This window comes from Triticum aestivum, chromosome 4D, assembly GCF_018294505.1.
Source record: "Triticum aestivum cultivar Chinese Spring chromosome 4D, IWGSC CS RefSeq v2.1, whole genome shotgun sequence".
Classification (NCBI taxonomy): domain Eukaryota; kingdom Viridiplantae; phylum Streptophyta; class Magnoliopsida; order Poales; family Poaceae; genus Triticum; species Triticum aestivum.
The window spans coordinates 434778906-434789850 of record NC_057805.1 but is presented as its reverse complement, the minus strand read 5'-3'; the positions used below and the strand labels follow the sequence as shown (position 1 = coordinate 434789850).

Genomic DNA, 10945 nt, shown 5'->3' with positions numbered 1-10945 from the left:
CAGACGAGTAGGCCCTGCACCGCGGCACACCTCGAGCTCCGGAGATGCCACGCCCGCCGCGCCCCACCAGCCACCGCGCCCGCCGCGCGCAGTCACCGCCGCGCCCCGCCAAGGATCTGCGCCCCGCGCTCACATCCAGAGCCGAGAGCCGGCCCAATCACGCGTGCCGTCCACTCCCAGGTCACGGCCGGAGCCCGGACCGAGGCCGCCGCCCCGGCGCCCCAACCTCTGGCCGCATCCGACGCCAAGCCAAACGCTGGCCGCCCGTTCGCGCCAGCCGCCGCCCGCGAGGTCCCAGATCGGGACCGCCCAAGCGCGAATGACCGCGACCGCGCGCCCACCGCCGCGACCAAACGCCTCGCCGTGCGCCGAAGACCACCTCCGCCGCGCGCCAGGACGCCGCCCCGAATCCGAGCGCCGGACAGCCGCGTATCGCCCGCGAGATCCCCTTTTCCCGAGCGACAGCAGCCAGAGAGCGCGCCCCGCCGCCGCCGGCTCCGCACAGGCTTTGCCTGCCGGAGGCCACCGGCGACGGCGGGGAAGAGAGAGCCGGGGAGAGGGGGAGGCTGCGGGGGACGGGGGGCCGCCGCCCGTGTCGCCCCGGGGAAGGAGCGGCGCGGGGGACGGGTTGAGAGATAGCTCAAAATCTTTAAATCCTCATAAACTGTCCAAATACAAATTAGAACACACCAGTAAGGAATGTCACGGTGAAAATGCCAGTGAGGTCATTCCACGGGCTTGGTGGCTCCGGACCGTGCAGCAGTCCATTGGTCACAGATGAACCACTTGCCATGGGATCCATGTGGTGGCTCTCAAGTGTCAAGCTTCCATCATATCAGACTGGTGCCTCCAAGGTTTCAGGGGAGCAGCACTGAGTGGGCTTGAATTTTGGGTGCTTCAGGTGAATTTGACCGTTGTATGCTGGCCATACAGGGTGTTATGTTGGTTGTGCACAAATTTCTTTTCGGCTTAAGAGTTCGCCCCACCTTAAAAAAGTTTCGTCCTCCGCCACTGGTGGCAGTACTGTTGAAGAAAGAAGCCAGCGCATTCGAAAGAGCCACCATTATTCTTAAGCCACATTCAGCGCGCAGAGGTGGCTCACCGCATTCTGATAATTGAACTGATAATGATGAGTTTCTATTGGATCTGCACTTGTGCTTCAAGTACGCTGCAGAATGTTCACTACCACTTAAACGTTCTGATGGAAATGCAAGGCGCAAGTCATAACTCTGCATCCATGCACTCCAAAAATAAACGAAAATACATGCTAGAGGTACATTATATAGCAGTGCTTTTGCCATTACTAAACATGAAGAAGACCAACCTTCCAATTTTAAATGTACGCTGATGGTTCAGTATTCTAGGCCAAGATCAAAAGCAATGCAAGCACTGGGCTTCATCTTGAATTTTCTTCCGCCACTGGGCGTAATACTCGACTCTAAAGGATTTCAAACGTCTTCTGTGGTTAGCTTAGACATCTGATTCCTTCATTCTCCAACTGAGGCTAACATTGGACTTTCACAGCCTTGATGAAAGTAACGTGCAAGGATTCATGAACATATTCTGGTGGCATTATTGTTTATAATGGAGCGTGCTAGAGCTGCTAGTGGAAGAACACTGCCAGCATCGCAGAGGTCAGAACTCGAACTATTGATGATTTGATGACATGAGTGAGAAATGTGATGCCAGCATTCTGGAAAGGAGAAGCAGCCACGAAAAGTGCTTGCAGCTACCGAGCTGCACTGCTCTTGGTATTTGGAAATTTTGAAAAACACACTTTTGGTACTCAAAAAAATCTTTAAAAAAATACGTGGATACATACACATATTCCTAAGGCCTGGTAAAAATCTGAAAAAGAAATACTTTGTATTTTGGGAAATACAAAAAAGAGAAATTTCTGACAGAAATGGCACCCTTTTTATCCTATATACTGTCAGAAATTTATTTATTTTCGTATAGCCCAAAACAAAACGAGATTTCTACCGAAACTTGACGCGCGTAATCGGAATGTGTATATGTATCCCCGGGAAAAAATCACATTTTTTTAAACTTCAAAAACCCGAATTTCAAAATGTTCAAATATAGAGAGCAGTGGAGCTCGGTTGCCGCAACGCCTCTCTCGAAGCAGCCATCGCTTGCTTTCTCTATAGCCAGATCTATATATTGGCTCAAACCATCTCTGTCAAGAGTAATGAACTAGGTGCTGATATACAGTACTAGTCCCTCCGTAAAGAAATATAAGAGCGTTTAGATCACTACGTACAAAACCCCTGAAGAATCAATAAGTTTGGCTCGAGTGGACAGGTGTGTACATCCAGCAGGCAGGCAGCACTAGCAGATCAGGTAGAAATAAGATTCAGGTGGGATTAATGCCCCCCGTAGACCTATCCAAAAGTAGAAATAGGATAGCTAAACTAGCATTTACAACCTGAAATTACCAGCTAAGGAGATGTTCTGTGCTGCCAACTATGAAGTATGAAAATAATAATATAATTGCATACAAGGACAAATGGTCCAATCTTATCAAGAAATATGAATATAAAATGAGTGAATTCTTGAGCTTCAGAGCAGAACCATATGAAAATATGATTGCATACGAGGACAAATGGTCCAATTTTATGAAGAAATATTAAGATGAAATGAGTGAATTCTTGAGCTTCAAAGAAGAACAATACGATTGCTCAGCTGATTCTCATTTACCTTCAGTTTAACCACCCTTTGCTCCCAGGATAATAAGTTAGGTAGGATTCACCTAACCATATAGGATGATAACACGTATAGTTATAGGATGATGACATCACTTGTGCCTCTAATTAACCTTGATGATGTTGTACATGCCAGATAGACAATACGTGCTGAATGAATCTGCAAATGCCAGACGTTATGTACCACCGATAATTCTCAGCCGACGAAGTAATGAAGGAGCATTTACTAATAGAGAAGAAATAGGGACCTAAATAATGGACACTTGGCACATTGAGTGGTTCTTTGTTTCGATATAATAAGTTGGACTTATCGATCAAACGAAACAAAGGGCAACCCGTGCGACCAACTGACAGCATCTTTTTCCAGTGTCATTCCTTTTTCCAGAGGGTCCGGAAGGGGCATTATGCAATCCCAAAGGCCCGAACCCAACCCAGATCTGAATGCACGGCAAAGATACTGCATAGGTGGAGTGGATCATATATATGACACGCAAAAATAGTTGAGTGGGCACGTTGGAGAATACTACATTGTGCAAATGCAACTTGAAGCCAAGGTGGTCTGTCCACTCGCTGTGGAATCAGGATTGCCAAGCTTGACGCGTTCCTTTCACCGCTTAATTGGATCCAAGGGTCAACCCCAAAAGTTCAGGCGAGAAGCATGCGCGAGAAATGTGTTCGGTCTTCAGTGACCTTCAGAATGTCGTTTCTTCTGTAATAAAGTTGCTTAAAATCAAATGAGTAGGCAGGCTTCCCCAGCCGTCCACCGGTTCACGGTCCACTGTTCATTTCAACAACCGCACCAGTTGCAGTGCTGCACTGCCGTTCCCATGGAGCTGCAAGTGCTGCACTCCCTCCCGTTCCCGAGGGGTGAACCAACGAATGGTTCGCACGCTCGGCCCAAACACTCATGTGAAATATACATGTAGCACATTTTCTTTTAAATATTTTAAATTACAATTTTGAGTAGAAAACTGTGAGAATAGCTACACCTGCATCTCCAAATATAAATGTAGTTTATGAAGGTGTTTTGTCATGCCATTAGCCAAAAGAACTTTTGTTAAGTAAACATGAATTAATGGCAATGTTTCTAGAAGAAGAATATTAAGCACGAGAAAACTAAAGCATGGAATAGTCTAGCACATAAGAGCAGTGCCCATGTTTCGTGATTTACGCACACTGTGCATTGTAACCCATAAAATAAATATGAGCGGTGGTTATTGTAGAAGAAAATCAATTCGGAGAATTAAAGTATGGAAGATTCTGGAACAAATGAGAATTGCTTGTGTTTTGATGTTTAAGGCCAACCATGAAATCTTATGAATACTACGTGTGTATAAGATTCTTGTGTGGTGAAGAAGATATCCAAGAGCCCACGGTGCTCGGATTTACCACCTCTCCGCTGACGGATAGGCTTCATCGAACAACAAACTATCCAGAGTTATTCTTACACTACATAATGGAATAGAAATAAATATAGATATATAGATTTTAAGTGAGTATAGTCACAAAAAGACGACTGTATACCACTTCAGTTAAGTGCGCTTGATTTCTACGGAAACATACATGTACTGTCATTGTTGCGTTTGTTACTGTTTGTAAGCATTTGCGGAGCTGTGTAAACCATGTTCACTTGATACAAATCCACAGCAAATGGTGTTATTTCTACTAGCATACACTCAACACTCCATAGCACTGCCCTTGTGTGCAGTTAGACACCCTTCCACTGCTTCACCTACTGTCAGGAAAATCCAGTCTTCTCCTATCCTGTCAACAACGTGTGCCAGCTTCATCTTCTGAATTGCCTGCCATCCTGGACTGGCAATTGCCATCTGCAGATAATTTTTTAACACAAGAGTGAGATATTTTCACTAGTAATAACTTGGAGATCTTTCTTCCTTTAAAAAAGCTACAATATGATGTTCATCAGTAAATCACTTCACCTGTATGCCCAGAGACGCCAGCTCCTTGTGAATTTCCTCCAATCCCACAAGTCCTGAAGTGTCAATGTTCACCACATCTGCAGACCAGAAGCATGAATGCATCAGATATATGTCTTTGGAATGTTCAGTATCAGTCTAGCACTTGTAAAACTTCTCTGTAGAAGCTTACTTGACATGTCAAGGACAACTGAGTGCACCCTCTCCCTGACCTTCTCATTGGATGTGTCCACTTCTGCCCTTACCCATTCCATGATCCTGAATCAACAGCACCTATATATTTGAGCACTCACATCGAACTTCACATAATACGAGGTTTACTTTCTTTGATCACATTGGTTGGTACCTCTCTTTGATGAAAGTTGCATTGATGAAGCAGAGGAAGGACGTATCGATGCGTATGACCTGCACGGCCGGTGTCCGGCACGCCACGGGGTACTGCCTGACGCTGCAGAAGGTGTTTGTTCCTTGTAGCCTGCCCAGAACCTCCACCTGAGGCCGGAGTGACTGGATGATGATCTTCGCAAACGATATGGCAAGCTGCATTCGTGTCAGCCCTAAGAATGTCAGAGAACTGCTGGAAGATACTCCTATGCACGTACGATTCAGTCATATTCGATCATTACCGCGACTCCGAGGCCGATCTCGACGGACCCGAAGAGCACGCCGAGGAACGCGCCGAGGCATATGAGGAAGTCCATCTTGTCGACCCTCCAGATGTTGCACGCCTCTCGGATGTCGATCAGCCCGGGGAGCGCCGAGAGGATGATGGAGGCCAGCACCGCCATGGGCGTGTAGTAGAGGAGCTTCATGAAGAACTCCAGGGCGATGAACACCGTGGCGGCCATGACGATGTTGGAGACCGTCGACCTGGCGCCGGCGCTGAAGTTGACGGCGGTCCTGGAGAAGGAGCCTGCAAGCAAACATGTCTGTCCGTCAGACACAACACATTTTGTTTCTTTCCGGAGGATTCGCAGGCATCGATCGATCACCTGTTGCGACGTAGCAGGAGGATAGAGATCCGGCGACGTTGGAGAAGCCCATGGCGATCATCTCCTTGTTCCCGTCGAGCTTGTACCCTCTGATCGTGGCGAAAGATCGCCCCACGGCAATGGCTTCCTGAAAACTTGCCCGGTCAGCTCAGCCTGCATTTCTCCAAACACCTGCTGAATTTTGCGTGTGATGATGATGATGAGTACCGTGAGCGCGATGACGGCGCAGATGACGGCGATCTTGGCGCACTCGGTGGTGTAGGGGCCGTTGAGCTGGATGAGCTTGACGGAGCTCGGGTTGAGGCCGGCGTGCACCTCGCGGATGATCTTGACGCCGTGCTTGTCGGCCTTGGTGGCGTAGACGGCGGCCGTAGACAGGATGACCGACAGCAGCGGCGAGATCGCCGACAGCCAGAAGAGCTTCTTGTACTTCCTCCCCTGTTGATTACATATACTGTAAGCATTTGCGATCCAGTAAATAAAGTGATTGAAGATATCGGAGAGTTAATTTGTTTCTTCTTCTTACGATGAATCGCGTGGCGAGGATGAATATGAGGAAGGAGCAGCCGATGAAGAAGTTGCCGGGGTGCCACTGCCATTGATTGGACAGAACAAGTCACATTAGATACAGTCAGACAGTAGCAGAGTCGGGTGAATTCACACGAAGGGATTCCCTACATTTGTCCGAACAGTGGGTTCCAAAACAGTAAAAACAGTATGCGTGCATGTGGTGATGTTCTTGGTCCGTCCATTAAAGCCTGGTACCGTACTACTGTCAAGTTGCATAATCATTCCAAGGGTTCCGACAGGCTAAATTGTCTTAAGCTCTAGGCTTCTTCTACCCGTGCTCTGCTCACGGGACATGTTTAGTCAATCTCGTACGACACCACGTAGTACAACTGTTGAGAGGATAGGGGATCTCTGTTCCATCGGAGCTGAGATCTACTGCTCTCTCACTGTTCGACTAACATTTTAGTCGATCCGATAAAGCTCTGTCAGAAAATAGCCGATCCATGCCGGGGGCGATCCTCCTTTTCTAAAAAATACCCCTTCCGTAAAAAAATATAAAAGCGTTTAGATTAGTCCTTTTCTAAAAAAACACTTTTATATTTGTTTACAGAGGGAGTACGCCCTAATTAAGACGTTTTTTTTTGTTCTTGTTGGCGGCAACTCCAGAAGGACCCAGCTGAGGAAAGGGTTTGCTAGTTGCTTGTGCTATGTTGATGATGCTTGTATTCTTGTGCGTGTCACGGGGTGCCTGGGAAATTAAGACAGCATTTGTCCCTTGCTACCAATATCATGTGGCATATTGCGGAGAAGACGATAGGGACTAGCATTTCTATCTGGCATAATAAGTTTTGGTGGCACCTCGACCACCCCTTTTTTGAAACCTCCCAGCCGTCTAATAAGTCCAAGTGAGCATAGCATATAATGAGTAAAGCAGACAAGAAAGTGACACTTATATCGACTTAAATGACTTTATTTTGTTCCATTATCCGTTAATCGATCTTGTTACCGCGTCAGTCACTCAACGTACGTGTGGTGTCGGTGAAATTCAGAGGGTAAGTTTATGATGATGGCAGGAGATGGGCGAGACTGACGGGGTCGTGGAGCGCGGAGAAGACGGCCTTGGCGACGGCTACGACGTCGGTGCTGTTGGTGAAGCGGGAGAGGCCGAGGAGGCCCTTGAGCTGCTGCAGCCCGATGACGATGGCGGCGCCGCCCATGAACCCCACGATGGCCGCGTGCGACAGGAAGTCCACCAGGAACCCCAGCCTGCATGCACCACAGTTTTCTTATCTTATTAACCGACGCGACGCGACGCGACGAGACGAAACGAAACGACCGGCCCGGGCACACACTCTCGGTCAGTCAAGACTCGAGAGTCGGCTGCCGGTCCATGGTCGAAAACAGAGCAGAGCTGCACTTGAACTTTTCAAAAATATAAAGAGAGTAAACAATTCTACGACGTACCTGAAGAGTCCGAAGGAGACCTGGAAGACGCCGGCGAGGAAGGTGACGGTGAAGACGAGCGTGCGGTAGGTGACGGGGTCCACGGCCGGGTCCACCACCTTCTGCACCATGGACGACAGCAGCAGCGACACCACCGCCACCGGCCCGATGGCGATCTCCCTCGACGTCCCCATCACGGCGTAGATCAGCGGCGGCACCACGCTCGTGTCTGCCCATGCCGCCACACATGTCACGTCAGTCGTCGTGCCAACAAGAGATCGATTAGTCCGGAGCAGTGGGATCGAAACAAAACATGGCGATGCAAATTATTTCAGGAGATATTACAGAAGCGAGGCAAAACAAAAGCTGGTGAGTTGTGATGCTTACAAAGGCCATACTGGGGGTCCAGCTTCGCCAGATTGGCGTATCCAATGCTCTGCACACAGTGGATTAATTAGCATTTTCAGATCGATACGGAGGAGCAGATCATCACTGTGAACGTCAAGATATATGTCTAGGCAAAAACTGCGTAGATGATTAATGCTCCTTTTTGATGTCAGTCGCTGACCAAGTTATGCAAGACAAAAACTGTTTGTTACTAGTAGGAGAGAGAACTGAAGCGCGCACGTATGGCGTCACCAGTGATCGCACGATGGCGTTCGGCGGTGGCGCGCACGTACCTGCGGGATGCCGAGGCTGGCGAGCGTGAGGCCGGCCATGACGTCGCTCCGGAAGGACTTGAGCGTGTAGGTCCTGCCCCACTGCAGCACCGGGAAGACGGCCTGCAGCGCGGCCAGGACCCACGCCCACCGCGGCGGCCGGCGGTCACCACCGTGGCCGCTCCCGTGCGGGCGGAACGCCTTGCCGACCACGCCGACGAGCTCCTCGCGCAGGCTCGGCGGCCGGGGGCTGTTGAGGACGAGGCCGGCCGTGTCGGGCCGCCTGGACACGTCGAATGTCGACGGCGGCGGCACCGTGACGGCCGTCTCGACGGCTGCCGTGGACGACGACGACTCCATGAATGACGGACGGTAACTGAAGTGTTTGGGGGAACTCCCGCTTGGTCTTAAAAGGGGGCTCTTGTTGTTGGATAGATGGAGGAGAGAATCTCTCGAGGGTGAGGTGACACGATCGACTGCGAGGCGGGCGGCTGGTTGCTCTAGATTTCCTCTGGTGTAGACATCACCGGCGACGAGTCACGGTCGTCGTGGATTGCGATATGATTCCTGGGGAGAGGTAGACGACACCCATGCACATATGAGCCCCCGGCCTCGAGAGAAAATTCGCTCGCTCTCGGAGGCGGGATGCGTGTGTGCGGCCGTGCGGATGCAGATTGAGATGTTGGGTGCTATATATGGGTGTGCGCTAGTGCTGCCATGGACAATGCTCACAAAGCTGGCCACATGCATCTCGGTGGCCACCACTTTCACTGATTCCTCGATGATTGGCTCTGCTGCTGCTGCTACTGCATCTTAGAGCATCTCCGGCCGTTCGGCCTCCCAGGGCGCCGAAAAACTGCGCCCCCAGCCACGGCCCCAGCCCCCCCCTCCAGCCTTGGCAAATTCAAACATAGTTCATTCCCGCGCCCAAAAATAAACGCCACAATCCGGCGATCAAGCGGTGATCGGCGATCGATGAAAAGTTCGGCGTACAAAAATCAGAACAGAAACGCGCATCAGACGGCGAGGTCGGCCTCCGGCGTCGGCGGAGTCGGCGTGCGCGGGCTTGACGTGGTCTCTGTGCTTGGCGGCGTGGCTTCTGCGCTGCGGGCAGTCTTGGCGGCATCATCGGTCGGGCTTGTTGGCGGCGTCGGCATGCGCGTGGGCGTGGGCGGCGTCGTCGTGGGCGTGGGCGTGGGCGGCGCCGTCGAGGGAAGCTGGTCCAGGATGAGGCCGACATGCGCCCTGTACCACGCCTTGACCGCCTCGTCGGTGCTCTAGAGCATGTCCGCCCCGCCCAGCAGGAAAGCCAGGTCGGTGTTCCTCTTTTTCGCGGCGACGTTGGTCCGGAGTAGGTCGAGCTTGACGGCGCTTGTCGACATCAACGCTGACCACCGCGCCTCGGTCTTCTCTTCACGAAGGACGGCCCGGGCCTGTGCGTCGGCGAGGCAGTGCTGGATGGATTCTTGCACGCGAGCGGTGGCCGCGTCGGCGTGTTTCCCCTTCTTGGCACCTTTGTTGCTGTTCGGCCGCCCTTCTGACGCGCCCGGAGCCGGCGCGTCCGGCTTGTATGTCTCCTTGGCCTTCTCGAGGGTGCGCCGGACTTCCGCCCACTTGTCGCACTTGTCAATGCGCTTGTAAACGTGGAGGTACTTGAACTCGGCGTCGTTGTTGCTCTGCCTATACAGGCCGAACATGCGCAGCAACTGCGCGGGGACGGACAAACAGTTGGCGGGCGCACACGGCGAAGAGAGACGAGAGACCGGCGTGGCATACCTGATCCTCAATGCTGGCGCCGCTCTCCGGGCGAGCGGCCACCTCCTCGACGACACCATGCCATTTGTTGCACGCCCCCTGGATGCGCCCCCAATGGTTCGCCATCGCCTTCGACCCGCGCTGCATGTAGATGCCTTTGAAGTAGGGGTCGACGAGCTTGCGCTCGTCGAACTCGGCCTTGATGCGCGCCCAGTATGTGTCGATGCTCTGGTTCGCGCCGGTGGTCCGGTCGAGGCAGACGACTTTCCATGCCTCGGCGAGGCATTCCTCCTCCTTGGACGCCCACTTGATGCGCGGCTCGGCTGACCTGGCCGTCCGCTTCTTCTTCTTGCGCCTCCTCACCGGCTCCTCCTCGTCCTCGTCCTCCTCCTCGTCCTCTTCCTCCTGCTCCTCCTGCTCCTCGTCGCCGTAGACGTAGCCGAGCTCGCCGTCCATGCCGCCGCTGAGATCCACCGCCTCATCCACGGTGAACCCGGGAGACGCGGCGGCCGCGGACAATCCTTCCGCGATGATGTCGTCCATGTCGGTCTCTGTCTCGTCGGCGTCGCCGAGGTGCGAGAAGGGCAGTGCGCAACGGCAGAGAGGGGGCGTCGGGGAGGACGCGTACGCGGGCGGCGAGTAGTTGTATGGAGGGTACTGCACGCCGGTGAAGGCGGGCGAGGGCGTGCGCTGGGCCGGGTGTCCATGGGGGAACGTGACATTTGGGTTGAACCTACCGTGCACGTCCCCGTCGGCGTAGCCCGGCGATCCCCATGGCTGCGGCGTCGGAGACCCGACACCTTGCTGGCCCCAGGGCGCGTACGGCGCGTGGTTGCCGGGGGGATTCATCATCCCCGCGCGTGCCGCCTCGGCCTCGGCCTGGTCCGCGGCAGCGGCACCCGCAGTCGCGCGTGCCGCGTTGTCACGGGCCTTCTTGGCGAGGG

At 52.6% G+C, this 10945-nt stretch overlaps 1 protein-coding gene across 1 annotated transcript; it reads right to left on the bottom strand.

Annotated features, from left to right (window-relative positions):
* Nucleotides 1–4162: 4162 nt before the first annotated feature.
* LOC123098408 (low affinity sulfate transporter 3) lies at nucleotides 4163–8921 on the bottom strand. Its single transcript, XM_044520387.1, has 12 exons — nucleotides 8268–8921; nucleotides 7975–8023; nucleotides 7609–7816; nucleotides 7236–7410; nucleotides 6161–6226; nucleotides 5842–6072; nucleotides 5635–5761; nucleotides 5269–5555; nucleotides 4989–5182; nucleotides 4815–4900; nucleotides 4646–4722; nucleotides 4163–4534 (listed from the first exon to the last, which is right to left on the bottom strand). Exons 1-12 carry the CDS (start codon nucleotides 8604–8606, stop codon nucleotides 4382–4384), a joined length of 1992 nt encoding a protein of 663 aa, XP_044376322.1. The 5' UTR covers nucleotides 8607–8921; the 3' UTR covers nucleotides 4163–4381.
* Between the last annotated feature and the right edge of the window lie 2024 nt (nucleotides 8922–10945).

What these genes read in the sequence shown, in the direction of transcription:
- LOC123098408 (XM_044520387.1), bottom strand. Translation starts at nt 8,606, where the DNA reads ATGGAGTCGTCGTCGTCCACGGCAGCCGTCGAGACGGCCGTCACGGTG. An exon ending in GGACCCCCAGTATGGCCTTT is followed by an intron (nt 7,817 to 7,974) that starts GTAAGCATCACA and finishes CGGCATGGGCAG; the next exon opens with ACACGAGCGTGGTGCCGCCG. An exon ending in GCGCCGTCATCGCGCTCACG is followed by an intron (nt 5,762 to 5,841) that starts GTACTCATCATC and finishes GCAAGTTTTCAG; the next exon opens with GAAGCCATTGCCGTGGGGCG.